This window comes from Callospermophilus lateralis, chromosome 19 (assembly GCF_048772815.1).
Source record: "Callospermophilus lateralis isolate mCalLat2 chromosome 19, mCalLat2.hap1, whole genome shotgun sequence".
Lineage (NCBI taxonomy): Eukaryota > Metazoa > Chordata > Mammalia > Rodentia > Sciuridae > Callospermophilus > Callospermophilus lateralis.
The window spans coordinates 17,227,042-17,243,517 of NC_135323.1; the positions used below are offsets into that span (position 1 = coordinate 17,227,042).

The 16,476-nt window shown below is 36.6% G+C and overlaps 1 protein-coding gene across 3 annotated transcripts in view; it reads left to right on the forward strand.

Annotated features, from left to right (window-relative positions):
• The window catches only part of Rbbp6 (RB binding protein 6, ubiquitin ligase), a 31,390-nt gene extending 20,617 nt beyond the window's left edge, over positions 1–10,773 (forward strand). For 2 of the 3 annotated variants that reach the window (XM_076840728.2, XM_076840726.2), the window contains 8 exons: positions 1,481–1,577; positions 1,670–1,748; positions 1,871–1,925; positions 3,379–3,447; positions 5,031–5,393; positions 5,688–5,789; positions 6,641–8,398; positions 8,755–10,773. In XM_076840728.2, the coding sequence (XP_076696843.2) occupies positions 1,481–1,577; positions 1,670–1,748; positions 1,871–1,925; positions 3,379–3,447; positions 5,031–5,393; positions 5,688–5,789; positions 6,641–8,398; positions 8,755–10,354 (4,123 nt within the window). In that variant the 3' untranslated portion in view covers positions 10,355–10,773. The remainder of the gene's footprint in view (positions 1–1,480; positions 1,578–1,669; positions 1,749–1,870; positions 1,926–3,378; positions 3,448–5,030; positions 5,394–5,687; positions 5,790–6,640; positions 8,399–8,754) is intronic. The other variant, XM_076840727.2, reaches the window with a different exon arrangement.
• Positions 10,774–16,476: the final 5,703 nt, after the last annotated feature.

Here is a 16,476-nt window from a genome sequence, read left to right on the forward strand (position 1 = left end):
ATGACTTGTAAGAAATGACTTGAGTCTTATGGAGCAAGAGGCAAATGAAGGTGATTCATTTGGCAAATGATAATTAAGCATCCCACAGTCAAATACCACCACACAAGTTGCCAATAACCCCTTTAAATGTTGGCTCATAGAACAGTTCTGTACTTCAGAAGTAAGAGAAGTCACTTCATAATGGTCATAATGATGATATTAAGAAAGAGTAGATTTGAGCAGAACTTTTTACCATGCAGGTAGTACAAAAGAGGACTTAAGGCGCACTGATGGAAATAGGTCAGGAATAATAATTATTTTGGAGCATAATTATATAGCAAATTAGTGAAAACTGATTTAAATCCTACTGTTTCAAAAATGTAAAGGACTGTGACCATGTATCTAATAGCTCCATAGCATTCTTTTAGAAAAAAACCAACCAGCAATAGAGGAAAAATGTTGGGTGCAGGGGTACATGCTGTAATCCTAGTTACCTTGGAATCTAAGGCAGGAGGATTGTAAGTTCAGAGCCAGCCCTGGCAACCTAGTGAGACCCTGTCTCCAAAAGGGCTGGAGATGTAGCTCAGTGGTAAAAATCCAGCACCCCTGGATTTAATCCTCAGTTTTTAAAAAGAATTTTTTTTTCCCCTGAAAAACAGCTTTTTAAAAATGTGTCAGGGGTCTGTTTCAGATATACTGAAGCAATCTTTAGGGAGTCTCTCGTACATGTATATTTAAGGAATTCCACTGGTCTGGTTTCATTTTTGGCCTTTTCTCTGCTTGAATAATGGTAATAAAGCCCAGAGAGTTCTGGATACCCCTTCAGTTTAGTAGCAGAACTAGAACTAAAGCCTGCTGTTTAAGTACCATGTTCTTTTTTGTCCTCATAGCCCACACTTTGATGTTCTTTATAAGTTTGATTCCTCTTTTTTGTACTAGAGGTTGAAGCCAGGGGCACTTAACCACTAAGCCACATACGCAGCCTTTTTTTTAAATTTTGAGACAGGGTCTTACTAAGTTGCTGAGGCTGTCTTTGAACTTTTCCATCCTCCTGCCTCATTCCCAAGCCACTGGGATTACTGGCATGGGCCACTGTGCCTGGCTGCAGTTTTCCTCTTGCAGTCACTTTCTTTCATACCGTATCGTGTCTTAAGGAAGCTCCTCTTTTTTTGCCTTCACTTAATGTATGAAGAACTCTCCAGAGGTTCAGTCCTCATTCTCACTTTCCTCAGAATTTTTCCTCATGTTTGACTTAATTCATTTTAAGGCAGGTGGTAGATAAACAGTGATACTTGTTATCTTTATTCTTAATCCTTCATATCTGAAACTTTTTAAAATATTTTTTTGATTGTTGATGTGCTTTTATTTTTTATTTATTTATATGTGGTGCTAAGGATCGAACCTGGTGCCTCACACACGCCAGGCAAGTGCTCTGCCACTGAGCCCCAGCCCCAGCCCCCTGAAGACCTTTTAATGTATTACGAATTATATTGTTTTCTAGGGATTCTGATAATAAAATATTGCCAGCTTCGGCCCTTGCATCAGAACACCCAAAGGGCACCTCCTCAATTGCAATTACTGCTCTTATGGAAGAAAAGGTAAATTTTACTGGCTTTTAAATTTAGTCTTTACAGTAGGGTTTTTTGTTTTAGCCAATCCTTTCTTTTTAAACTTTTTCTTTATTTTAAAGGGTTACCAGGTGCCTGTCCTTGGAACCCCATCTTTGCTTGGACAGTCACTGCTACACGGACAGTTGATCCCCACAACTGGTGAGTAAAATTATTTTAATTTGGACTTTTTTCCCCTTTAAAAAATGATTTTAGTTTTACTTAGCATACAATTTTATATTTACTCACTGGATTCTTTTTTTGTTTGTTTGTTTGTTTCCAAGGTCCGGTAAGAATAAATGCTGCTCGTCCAGGTGGTGGCCGTCCAGGCTGGGAACAGTAAGTATATGTAAAAATTAAATTCAAGATAATGGCTCTTGAATTAAATAATGGAAACTACAACTAAGCATTATGTTGCTGCATACTTTTTATTGTAAACTACCCTTTTATATGGAAGATTCAAATAGGTTTTATGTCAGGTGTCCCAAATTCAAGCTTACATGAGGAATTATTTTCCAAAAGAATGTATAGTGATCCTTGAACAACTTGCAGTTGTGGGGCACTGACCTGACCTTCACATAGTTGAAAATCCACACATAACTTTTAAAAAAACTTCTTATAAGATTCATATATGTTTTATGGTAAATGATATAAGAGACATTGTTTACATATAGTATTATGCATTTAGGACTCACTTTTTAAAATTTCTTCTTGGGCAATGCAAGTTGTATGCAAGTTTTTTTCAAATTGTCGAAAATTTCCCCTCCCCCCCAAAAAAATCCATATATAAATGGACTCATGCATTTCAAACCCAAGTTATTCAAGGCTCACCTGTAATTTTTTCCACAATAGTAAAATACATAATCAAATTCTTTTTGCTTTCATGGCTTAACAAATGGGGGTCACTACTCAGTGAGTAGATAAAAATTACTTGAAAACCTATTTTAAATATGGAATCACTTGTTTCTCTAAAAATTCAAACTATTCTTTGTCTATTTTTTTGTTTCTAAACTTGATGAAAATTTAAGTGAATAAATACATATTAAGATTAAAGCCTACCAAGCACAAAATTCCTTTTTTTTTTTTTTTGAATAGCATGTGTGTTAAAAAAAAATCTTACTACAGATTAAAATCTACAAAATGTGATTTTTTTTTTTCCCCCTGCCCTGAAAGGCACAGACCTTTGATGTTTGTGGACTGTTCTATGGCATTAAAAATCACATTTATTTAATCTTTATAATTTCATTTTGTGAGACTTAAATTCTAGATCTTTGATTTTTGTTTGAAAGATAAACCAGATTTCTCTTAGTGAAAATATTCTGTTTGAGAAACTAGCAGAGTTTATCAGTAGAAAGAACATAGGATTTTAGAGTCAGGTAGGCCTAGGTTTAAGTCCTAGTTCTCCATTGCCAATTACTTGATCATGAGCATGTGGTTTTACTCCTCAAGTCTCAGCTTCCTCGTTTGTAGAGTTTAAAGTGAAGTGCCCTGCATAGTGTGTTGCAGGCATAAGGGTTCTTTTCCTTTTCTATAAAAAGTTTATAGAATAATTTGTAGAATATTAAGATATATATAATGTATTCTATATTGTTTTAATTAATCAGAAAAATAAGTTAATTTTAAGTAAATGTAATATTTTCTCAGATCTCTGGAACAAGTTTAAAAATCAGGGAGTAAGAAAAATCTTTTTAGAATAGTTAAAATAGATGCCTTAAAATCTACGCACTAAAAGGTTGTGTATTATCTTCATGGAAAAATCTCGAGCCTTTTTTTATCTTTCCTTTACATACAGTTCCAATAAGCTTGGATATCTAGTTTCCCCACCACAGCAAATTAGAAGAGGAGAGAGAAGCTGCTACAGGTAGGCATGCTAAATATTAGAATAACAGTAATCTTATGACATACTGAAAAATAAACAAAGAAATTAAGCTCAGCAACAGCAGGAGAAAGGAGGGGTGGTCATTTGTTTTATGCTCTTCTCTTTTTTAAATCTTCAGTAGTTGTCCTTAAGAAACCTAGAAAAGCACAGATTTACATTTAGTATTTTAAATGATGGCTTTTAAGAGTATATCCTTTATACTCCTTCCCAGTGATTACTTTTCCCTGTCAGCACAACAGAATGCTGGTGATAAAAGTTAACTTACTCAGCTCTCAAGTGTAATGAATTACATACATTGTTTGTCTTTTAAACTCACCTGCCCTTCTCTTTTCCAAAATAATAGGGTAAGGAACTTTTTTGGGCTCTTGTCCTGAACAGTCATAAGCAGTGTTTTTCTAAGTAAGCCATAGATCTTCCACCTAGATCATAGTTGCCCAGGAGAAAAGAGTTTTCAAAATTTTATCGATAGAACCCTAAAGGGGCCTGGAGTTGTAGTTCAGTGGTAGAGCACTTGCCTCAAAAGCGTGAGGCACTGGGTTCAGTCCTCAGCACCACATAAAAATAACTAAATAAAAATAAAGATGTCCATCTACAACTAAAAAAAAAAAAAAAAATTAAAAAACACTAAAGTATTTTCTAGTACTTCACTGAGAACTGTTAAGCTTATGAAAGTTACTATTTTTTTTACTAGATCACTAGTTACGAGAAGGTAATAGTTACTAATTCCTGACTGTGACAAAAGGCTTAAAATCTAAACCCCTTCTGCTTGTGTTGCCATAATGTAAAGAACTTTTAGTTTTACAAAAGCCCTCTCAGTTTCTTTGATGAGGCACAATTTAGAAACTTTAGCTAGCACTATTTGTACTTAATCCTTTGAGAGAAAACGGTGGGATTTTCAGTTGTTGATGGGATTTTTTTTTTTTTTTTTTTAGTTCTTAATTATAAGTGTTAAAGCTGATATTTATTCTACTTTGTATGGCCTTGACCCCCATCTTCCCTCAAAAAGGTTGCAGGAAAAGTGTTTTTTTTTGTTTTGTTTTTCATTTAAACTTTTGGTCTTGGAAGACATTATGGCAAAAACTGGGTCATAGCTAATCAGTTCTTCAAAAGATACATTAGGAAGTAATAAGTGATAATTAGTGAAGTAATAACCAATCTAAACTTCACAAAAGGTAATTTAAAATATATCTCCATATAAAAAATGTCCCATAAACTTTCCATTGAAATTCTAAGTAGTCTTAAAAATAATGATTTTGTTTAGAGTTGCTTTTTTTTTTTGAGATGGGGAAATGGGGTCTTGCTATGTTGCCCAGGATGTTCTCAAATTCTGGGCTAAGCGATCCTCCCACCTCAGCCTCCCAGGTAGCTGGGACTAAAACCATTGCACCTACTTTTATACAGTTGTATTTACAAATAAGTGGTATCACTGTTTCTATGCTATTTGAACAGTTAATTCTATTCAGTTGTTTGTACATTTGAAAATGATTATGGCTAGGAAAAGATAAGTTTATCTTTACTTATCAGATGAATTTAAAGGAATAATATCTTGGAATTTATTTCTCCAGAAGTATAAACCGTGGGCGGCATCACAGCGAAAGATCACAGAGAACTCAAGGCCCATCATTACCAGCAACTCCAGTCTTTGTACCTGTTCCACCACCTCCTTTGTATCCACCTCCTCCCCACACACTTCCTCTCCCTCCAGGTGTTCCTCCCCCACAGTTTTCTCCTCAATTTCCTCCTGGCCAGCCACCACCTGCTGGGTATAGTGTCCCTCCTCCAGGGTTTCCTCCAGCTCCTGCCAATTTATCTACACCTTGGGTATCATCAGGAGTTCAGACAGCTCATTCAAATACCATCCCAACAACACAAGCACCACCTTTGTCCAGGGAGGAGTTCTATAGAGAACAGCGCCGACTAAAAGAAGAGTAAGTATTCTAATTTGAAATTATTATATAAACTTTTTTCCATTTTCTTATATAACATTAAATAGGTGTCTTTGGAAACATTTTCCAGTGTTTCCAGTTAGTACAAGAAAATTCACCTAAAGTTTAAACCAAACCATACAAGCAACTTTCTCAGGGATTCCTAGTTATTTGTAGTTTTAAAGTAGAAAACTAATGGCAATTTCATTCATTTCATTCATGATCTAATTACATTTGTCTTGTTAGTTTTCTTAAATGGTTTTTGTTAACTTTCACTCTTTAACTTTATTTTACTAGGGAAAAGAAAAAGTCCAAGCTAGATGAGTTTACAAATGATTTTGCTAAGGAATTGATGGAATACAAAAAGATTCAAAAGGAGCGTAGGCGCTCATTTTCCAGGTTAGTGTTTTGCAAGCCTTCACAACAGAATTACAAATGGGACTTTGAATATCCAGGGATTAGCTATGGATATAAACAACTTTGCACTTATGAATTTTTTCTGATTCGGTCTAGGTTTATAGAAATGGAGATGTAACCTATTTCCCAATATCTGTTTATTGAAATAATGTCTCAATGTAAATTCTATTGTGTAGAACTAGCAGTTATGGGGATTAAATTGCCCTTGTCCCTTGAAGTTATTTGCAGTGTAAAATAATTGGGAAATGTTTATGGAAGGAAAGAATTAGGGAAATAACCAAAGAATATATCTGAGGACCCTTTTACCATAAGGCTACAGCTTCTTGCTGGAACATTAACCTGTGTGATTGTAAAGTAGTAGTAGAACACAAAGTGCTGTATTGATAGAAAAACTGAATTAGAAAAATTCCCTACAAGTTTGCTTTAAAGGTTTTTCTTAGCCTCACACTTAAAATGTGGTTTCTTTAAAGTTAGATTGTTGGCTAGTACAGGACAAAAGATGGACTCCTACCTTTAAATAATTAAATAGGAAGTGAAATTCAAATATGATTGGCATTTTGTTTAATGTTAATAAGCTCATATAACTCACGGTACATTAATGCACTCCACTCTAGTTGTTAAGACTTCACTTTTGTTTTATAACAAATGATTGCTCTGCTTTGTGTATTTTATTCCATTCCAATAGAGGTCACTGTGCCTCTTTAATCACCTAAGGTGAAACTTGGTATTAACAAAGATGAAACCGTGAGAAGAGAATGCTAGAATATTAGAGTCTGTATTCTATTTTGAATATATTTCTCAACTATCAATTATTGTTTTGTTTTTGTTTTTAGGTCTAAATCTCCCTATAGTGGTTCATCATATTCAAGAAGTTCATATACATATTCTAAATCAAGATCTGGCTCAACACGTTCGCGCTCTTACTCTCGTTCATTCAGCCGCTCACATTCTCGATCCTATTCACGATCACCTCCATATCCTAGAAGAGGCAGAGGCAAGAGTCGCAATTACCGTTCACGGTCTAGATCTCATGGCTATCATCGGTCTAGGTCAAGGTCACCCCCATATAGACGCTATCACTCAAGATCAAGATCTCCTCAAGCATTTAGGGGACAGTCTCCCAATAAGCGCAATGTACCTCAAGGAGAAACAGAACGTGAATATTTTAATAGATACAGAGAAGTTCCACCACCTTATGACATAAAAGCATATTATGGGAGGAATGTTGATTTTAGAGACCCATTTGAAAAAGAACGTTACCGAGAATGGGAGAGAAAATACAGAGAGTGGTATGAAAAATACTACAAAGGTTATGCTGCTGGAGCACAGCCTAGACCCTCAGCAAATAGAGAGAATTTTTCCCCAGAGAGATTTTTACCACTTAATATCAGGAATTCACCCTTCACAAGAGGTCGCAGAGAAGATTACGTTGGTGGACAGAGTCATAGAAGTCGAAATATAGGTGGCAACTATCCAGAAAAGCTCTCAGCAAGAGACGCTCACAATCAAAAGGATAATACAAAGTCAAAAGAGAAGGAGGGTGAAAATGCTCCAGGAGATGGCAAAGGAAATAAACATAAGAAACATCGAAAAAGAAGGAAGGGGGAAGAGAGTGAAGGTTTTCTGAACCCAGAATTATTAGAGACTTCTAGGAAATCAAGAGAACCTTCAGGTGTTGAAGAAAATAAAACAGACTCATTGTTTGTTCTCCCAAGTAGAGATGATGCTACACCTGTTAGGGATGAACCAATGGATGCAGAATCCATCACTTTCAAATCAGTGTCTGAAAAAGACAAGAGGGAAAAAGATAAACCAAAAACAAAAGGTGACAAGACCAAACGGAAAAATGATGGATCTGCTGTGTCCAAAAAAGAAAATGTCACAAAGCCTGCTAAAGGACCCCAAGATAAAATAGATGGAGAGCGTGAAAAATCTCCTCGGTCTGAACCTCCACTTAAAAAAGCCAAAGAGGAGACTCCAAAGACTGACAGTACTAAGTCGTCATCTTCCTCTCAGAAAGATGAAAAGATCATTGGTACCCCCAGAAAAGCTCACTCGAAATCAACTAAAGAACACCAGGAAACAAAACCAATCAAAGAGGAAAAGGTGAAAAAGGACTATTCCAAAGATGTCAAGTCAGAAAAACTAACCAATAAGGAAGAAAAGGCCAAGAAACCTACTGAGAAAAACAAACCACCTGATAGTAAGGGAGAGAAAAGGAAAAGAAAGACTGAAGAAAAAGGAGCAGAGAAAGATTTTGAATCTTCTTCAGTGAAAATCTCTAAACTCGAAGTAACCGAAATAGTGAAACCATCACCAAAGCGCAAAATGGAACCTGATATTGAAAAATTGGATAGGACCCCAGAAAAGGACAAAACGTCTTCATCAGCTGCCCCAGCCAAAAAAATCAAGCTCAACCGAGAAACTGGGAAGAAAATTGGAAGCACAGAAAACATAGCTAGTACAAAAGAGCCCTCCGAAAAGTTGGAGTCCACATCTAGCAAAGTTAAACAGGAAAAGGGCAAAGGAAAGGTCAAACGAAAAGTAACTGGAACTGAAGGATCCAGCTCAACTCTTGTGGATTATGCCAGGTATTATGGGAAGGCGGGAGCAGCTGTCCATCTCAGGAAATCACCCTGGAATTTTATCCATGCTTAAAAGTGTGTTTGGTAACAATGTGTGCCTAAAATGGGAATTAGGCTGGCTTACTCTTTCGTTATCTTTAAACGGGGGTGGGGGGGCATATTATTAAAGATAAGGTTTCAAGAAGATTTGGGTGGTTGAACCACATTTGTTTTTAAACATTTGTGTATTAGAGCAAAATAATTTAGCTTTTTAAAGTTTTAAAGGACATTTATCATTAGTTCAGGTTAGCATTTTGGTATTTGTCAGTTTTATAATTGGTAGAACATCCTTCCTTAATTAAAATTGTTTCTTTTCTTTTTAGTACAAGCTCAACTGGAGGCAGTCCTGTGCGGAAATCTGAAGAGAAAACAGATACAAAGAGAACTGTCATTAAAACCATGGAAGAATATAATAATGACAATACTACTCCTGCTGAAGATGTTATTATTATGATCCAGGTTCCTCAGTCCAAATGGGATAAAGATGACTTTGAATCTGAAGAAGAAGATGTTAAATCCACACAGCCTGTACCAAGTGTAGGAAAACCTTCCAGTGTTATAAAGAATGTTAGTACTAAGCCATCAAATACAGTCAAATACACAGAGAAAGAAAGTGAGCCATCAGAGAAAATTCAGAAACTCACCAAAGAGGTGAGCCATGAGATTACACAGCATGAAGTCAAAAGTTCAAAAAACTCTTCATCTAGTGAAAAGGGGAAAACCAAAGATCGAGATCATTCAGTGTTAGAAAAAGAAAACCCTGAAAAAAGGAAGAACAGCACTCAACCAGAGAAAGATAGTAATTTGGACCGTCTGAATGAACAAGGAAATTTTAAAAGTCTGTCTCAATCTTCTAAAGAGACTAGAGCTTCAGAAAAGCATGATTCCACTCGTGGTTCCTCAAATAAAGACTTCACTCCCAACAGAGACAAAAAAACTGACTATGACAACAGAGAGTACTCAAGTTCCAAACGTAGAGATGAAAGAAATGAATTAACAAGAAGAAAAGACTCTCCTCCTCGGAGTAAAGATTCTGCATCTGGGCAGAAAAATAAGCCAAGGGAGGAGAGAGAGTTGCCTAAAAAAGGAACAGGAGATTCCAAAAAAAGTAATTCTAGTCCACCAAGAGAGAAAAAGCCTCATGATCAGAAAACCCCCTATGATGCTAAGCGCCCAAGTGAAGAGACAAAATCTGTAGATAAAAATCCTGGTAAGGATCGCGAGAAGCATGTGTTAGAGGCACGGAACAATAAAGAGTCAAATAATAGTAAATTACTTTATGTACTTAACCCACCAGACCCACAGATTGAAAAAGAACCAGTTACTGGACAGATTGACAAGAATGCTATCAAGCCTAAACCCCAGTTAAGTCATTCCTCCAGACTGTCCTCTGACTTAACTAGAGAGACTGATGAAGCTGCTTTTGAACCAGACTATAATGAAAGTGACAGTGAAAGTAATGTATCTGTGAAAGAAGAAGAAACTTCTGGAAACATCTCTTCTGGAAACATTTCTTCTGGAAACATTTCTAAGGAGCTGAAAGATAAAATGATGGAGAAAGCAAAAGAGAGCGTGGACACAGCAACAGTCCCCCAGGTTGGCGTAAGCAGGAGCCAGAGTCAGAGTAGCCCTAGTGTTAGTCCAAGTAGAAGTCACAGCCCTTCTGGAAGCCAGACCCGAAGCCACAGTAGCAGTGCCAGCTCAGCTGAAAGTCAGGATAGCAAGAAGAAGAAGAAAAAGAAGGAAAAGAAAAAGCACAAGAAACATAAAAAGCATAAGAAGCATAAGAAGCATGCAGGCACTGAATTAGAGTTGGAAAAAAGCCAGAAACACAAACACAAGAAAAAGAAGTCAAAGAAAAGCAAAGACAAAGAAAAGGAGAAGGAGAAAGATGACCAAAAAGTGAAATCTGTCACTGTGTAGGAGGACAGATATTTTTAACTGACTTAATTACTAAGTCATCTGTATTAAATTTTGTTATAATGTAAAGAGATTCAAGCCTTGTAAATAATGACATGGAAGACCCTGTGCTGCACTTAAAATATTGCTGCTTGATTATTTGATTTTTACATCAGAGCTTTATAACACGAACTTTTGTACAGAACTGTGAGTGTGTGACCATGTAACATGAGAGGTTTTGCTAGGGCCTATTATTTTTAACCACCATTAATTAGTTGGGGTGGAGTTTACTGTACTGTGAAATTTTCACATTTGAATTTTTTTAATTGCCTGGCAAACGCTGATATAAGTTCTAAATATCAGCAGAATGATTTGCTGAATTCATTACAACCCCGTTATGTCACTTTTTGATTACAATAAAAGTTTTCAGTAAACTTTTCAAATGTTGAATGTTCGCATTATTTAAAGAAAACAGTATGGTATCCTTCCCTTTCCCTATTCAAAACATCTTTTGAGCCTTTAGACTGAATTGGATGTTTAAAATTTAATTTGGCACGTAGGAGATACAAAGGTGGGCTATCTCCAGTGGCTGGAAATAGGTCAGGTCAGTTGGCGATATGGTTGAATAAATCTAGGGGATCTTGACTACAGTAAATAGAAGCTTCATTTCTTAAAAGGTTTGGGTTTACAACTTGGAGACAAGGAAGTGTGATTTATGACCAGAAGACTTTTCTTGAAATTTTGATAAGTTAGTATTAAATCTCTTGTAAAGGAGAATGCAAGTAAACCTGTGAGCATCTGTGGCCTGCCCCGTCTACCCAGTTGATATGAACAAACAGTAAGTACTAGATAAGACTGTGGTGGGTTATTGCTTTATTGCTGTGGTTCAGGAAGAATACTGTGAACAACCAAAAGGATCTAGGAAATGTACATAGGAGTTGCACTTAAATGGGGATTAAGTTCATCTTCATTTAGAAAAAATGGAGAGCACTTGTGGTCTGGTGGTGATCCTGGAGGGCTTTGGTGGTTGAAGACAAGGCTTTATATGAGCAACAAGCTGCTGCCTTGCTCTGATTAAAAGCATTTCCAGACTCGGCCAGGTACACCACACTGTCTGCTGCTGTTGATGCATGATTTTAAATGGCATACAGATAAACTTTTCTGAATGTGAGTGTGCATTTAGTGCAACATTTTAAAATATTGACTTAAAATTTGTACACAAGCACTGTAATCATGAAAGCCATTTAGGGCTGAGAAAATTGGAAAGTATACTCTACTAGCAATCAGATTTCTTTAAGTGGACTGTGTATGTGTCTGGTTTATGTTCCAAAAACCATTCTATGGACATAGTAATCAATAAATGTTTTAAATAATAAGATGACATAATTTTTTTTAACTTTAAGGTTATTTTACCAGGCAAATTCTTCCCTACATAGTGGTTGAAATATGCCTAGGGGCCAGTAAAAGTATCCTTCACTGCAATATGTCAGCTTCCCCCTGTACCCCAAGGGAAGAAATTCATTTTTGAGCTACTATAGATTTGAGAAATAGTATTCTCCCAGGAACCAGGAAACCATGTTTCAGTATTCCAAACTGTTAAAATCAGGTGCCTAAAATAGTTGCCTTGCTAGTGTCAGCAGATGAAGGGAGCTGAACCCCCTCCAGAATATTTAAGCCAGTGATATCAGGTGGAAAGCGACTTAATGATTTATTCTTCCCAATTTGTGCAAGAGTTCCCAGGTATGTGTTATCCCCTTTTACCTGTTTAGTTCATTTAACAAATGCTATTATTTTGCCCAACTCTCTAGAAGAAAACCTCTGGAATGTACTCTAAGACCTTCTTTTTACTATTGCCAGTTTGCTTTAGCTTCAGCACTTGTTGTTTTTTAACAACAACAATAACAAAGCCTCAGGTGAGTATATAAATATGTGTGTTTTGAGTGTACTGCTTTGTAGGTCATAAACACCCCTTTGGCATCAGTTTTTCACATTTTTAAAATCATTTTTTAACTGATCATATATCATTTCTTTGTGGTGAAAACTTTCAGAAATCTTTTCTGTAGCTTTAAGAAACACAGGACATTACTGTTACCTGTAGTCCCCCTACTGTGCAACAGCATACCAGAACCTCTGGCTCCCCCACTAACTGGTGTTCTCCTCCCCATCAATCCACCTCTCCCCACCCCACCACCTACCAGTTCTCCCTGGTTCCTGGTATCCACCATCCTACTCTCAACTTCTATATTCCACATATATGTAAGATCATGAAGTACTTGATCTTTGGCCTATTTCACTTAGCAAAGTACATGATCTTTGGCCTATTTCATTTAGCAAAGAACTCAAGTTTCATTCATATCACAAGTGACAGGATTCTACCCTCTCTGACTGAATGCTGTTTCACTGTGTATGTTTACTGCATTTTCCTTCTTCATCATTTGATGGGTACTTTGGGTATTTCCATTGGGGGGGGGTAATGGTGAACAATGCTTCAATGAACATAGGAGTGCCATATGTTTGCTGATTTATTCCCGATTTGTGCAAGTGTTCCTCTGATCGCATCGGAAGCTATTTAGTGATTTATCTACGTATGCATACTATAGCACTCCATATATATAAAGTAGTAGGATTGCTGGATCATGTGGCAGCTCTAGTTTTAATTTTTTGAGGAACTCCATTCAGATTTCGATAATGGACATACTAATAATGTACATTCCCTCCAACAGTGTGCAAAGGTTCCCTTTTCTCTACATCCTCACCAGCTCTTAGATTTTAAATTTTCTGTTAGGGAAGTATAGAATTAAGTAAGCCACTTAAATCCTTGATAAAGAGTAACATGGAGCTGCTATCTGTGAAGAACAATTTGAAATACTAGTAAGAAAGGGGTAAAGGGAATATTTCAAAGAATTCTTTGTAGTAATCTAAACAGTTTATCAAAGCTCCTTTTTATTAGCCTTTGAGATTATTTTTATGATTATGTTAACGGAATTTTTAAAAGTGACAGGCTAATTCCTTTATGTACTTTTTAAAAACTTAATGGGAGGCAAACAGTGGTCTCCTGTTACAGCTGAGCCTAGCCCAGAGCTTGCTCCTCCTCTCTTGGCAATATGCCTGCCTTTGAATCGCCATGAAGTTGGCTTGGGCAGTATGAATCTCTTTCAATTCAGTTTTCCATTTTAAAGTCTTTAGTGGCAATTAGAGTATGGACATGTATTTAGGATTCTAAATAAAGTGTTCTCTTGCAGAAACATTTGACACCTTAATAAAATTGTAATAATTGACTAAATATATTTTAACACAAATTTAATGATGCCTAAAGCTGGTAGATGTTTCCATGTCTTAGAAACTAATAAAAACAAATACGAAAATTAAAAGATAGGGTAAGGCTAAAAACCAGGGGGAAAATGGGATGGTAGAGAGCCACAAATGTGGGGGACTTCTGCCATATTACCACATCTTAAAAGATGTTTAAGAAAGAAGAAATGCAGACACCCATCTACTGACAGAGCTCTCTCTGCCTTAGAAAGCAGATGGACTCTTGGGAAGCTTGAGTAGATCGTGGGCCTCATGAACACCCCGTGTTCCAGGGGAATGTTCACTTAGAAGTCACTTTAAATGTAACAATTGCACAAGTGGATCAGGAAGAGTAAGCTACTCTATTGATGGAGATGGAGGAAGAGTCCATCAACAGAACATTTACAGCTGATCCGGGATAGGAAGGAGGGCAGGCCACACAGATCTTATTAACCTGGCTGCTGTTGGGTGGGAAGGGAGACAGAATTCTCAAAGCATTATGGTATTGGTGCTAGAATAGACAAGTTAGTGAAATTGAATGTAACATCAGAAGTTGGGCGAAATATAAAACAGTTTGAGCATGTGAAGAGGATAGATTCCTGCCCCACTCCCACCCCTGTAAGCAGCTTTGGGGAAAAAAAAAAAAAAAAGTTTCTTAGGATTCTAGAAGGGATTTGGTGGGGGATGGGGGCGTGATACTGGGGATTGAACCCAGAGGCTACCTCTGAACTACACCCCAGCTCTTTTTTAATTTTTATTTTGACACAGGGTCTCGGTAAATTGCCCAAGCTAGCCTTAGTGAGATCCTCCTGCCTCAGCCTCAGCCTCTGTGGTAGCTGTAATAACAGGAATGTGCCACTGTGCCCAGCTGGATTAAATATTTTTTATAATTACATGACCCAAGGGTTAGCCTGTATTTCCCCAGTCTTCTGGGATCACCTTTAATAGCTTAGGTCATTTTTTCTAAACTGTTCAGTCAGTCAACTGGAAACCAGGGATCTTCCCCAACAGTTTTAACAATTATTGTATGAAATCTGGTTTATCTTGGTTTGTTCCTTCTTGGTTCCTTGAGATATATTCCTGGTGCTGATTTTTCTCATCTCTGACTAAGTCTCAATCTTCACAAACTATATGATATTTCTATCTTCTCAGAACATGGCCATGTTCTCTCACTTTTTCTTCCTTTTGGTCCCACACTGTAGGCTCTTCCACTTTTAAGCTGAAATTAGTCATTAAGTTTTTTTTTGTTTTTTTTTGTTTTTTTTTGAACCAATAAACAGTTTCCCTGAGATGGATTGTGCCATTGGAGAGCAGAAGAAGCTGCTGTTTTCCAAAATTGCAACTTTTTCTCCAGTCCAGTATTTAAAAATTATTTCAATTTTTATACAGAAATACAAATGGCCATTTTATCTGAAAAAAGTTAAAGTTAACCCCTCACAAGTAGTAAAGCAAAAATGTCAGTAAAGCAATTTCATTGTCTTTAGGCTTTCAGACTAAACCCTAAGTCCAAAATTACGTCATTCTCCCTCTTCCCACCACCTTGGCACACATACACACCTCCCCTCTTCCATCCTCCAGATAAAAGTTTTGTCATTTAGGGTAAATCATAATGGAGTACATTATTACATATATTACACACAGATATAGAATAACTAAGCTTTTAAAAATTGCATACATATGCATAAATCTTAATATATATACAGAGTTCATAATGGAATTAATTGAATCATTTGGAATATTAAAATGCCTTTCTGGGAACTTTTCTGAAATTATATAAACATTTTGTTTCATTTTTCTAGGTTATCAGAAGCATAAACCTCCTCTTAGTATATTCAAATTAATCAAATATTTCATCAGTTTTATCTTTTTTCTTGGTGTATTCCTCCCAGAATCTTTCTTCTTCCTATCCAAGAAAAAAAAAACACTGGTTGCCTGCTAGGCCTGCCACAGAGCTCAGTGCTGCCAGCTCCCGGAAGTTCACCGTGCCTTCTGCAATGGGCCTGTGCCTTCCATTCTGTCTTTTTTGATTGCTTCCTCACTCGGTGGTGGAGGACACATAGTTTTTATTTTTTCTGACACATGCTCTTGTAAACTCCTGAGAAAGAGTTCATAGGAAGTCAATTTTCTTGAGTTCTTTAGACATAGTAGTTGGGTTATCCCGGCAAATTCATACATGCATGGAATTCGATTTCAGTTCATGATCCCCTCTTCCCCCACCACATCCTCTCTCCCCTCTCAAATTCTCATTCCTCTATTAGACTTCCTTTCACTCGTCTATTAATTTATACACACATACATGTCATTGATGGACCTTTATTTTTATGAATACCTTTATTTATTTTTGGGTGGTGCTGGGGATCGAACCCCGTGCCTCACACATTCGAGGCAAGTGCTCTACCACTGAGCCACAACCCAGCCCTCCTCTATTAATTTTTTTTTTTTTTTTGGAATGTGTGTGGTGCTGGGAATTGAACCTAAGGCCTTGTGCAAGGGAACCAAACACTCTACCAACTGAGCTATATATATCCCCTTACATTTGATAGGTTCATTATATTATCCAATTCTCCTTCCATTTCCATCTATTTGCTGGCAAATGCCATAATTTCATTCTTTTTGATGGCTTAGTAGAACTCTCATACTTTATTATCTTTATTTATCTCATACTTTATTAATCCATTCATCAGTTGATGGGCATCTGGGTTGATTCCATAATTATTGTTATTAATTATTATTAATTATTATTATTATTAATTCCATAATTATTATTCCATAATTATTGTGAATTGTGCTGCTATAAACATTGAGGTGGCTATATCGCAGTAGTATGCTGATTTTAGATCTTTGGGGAAAATCTA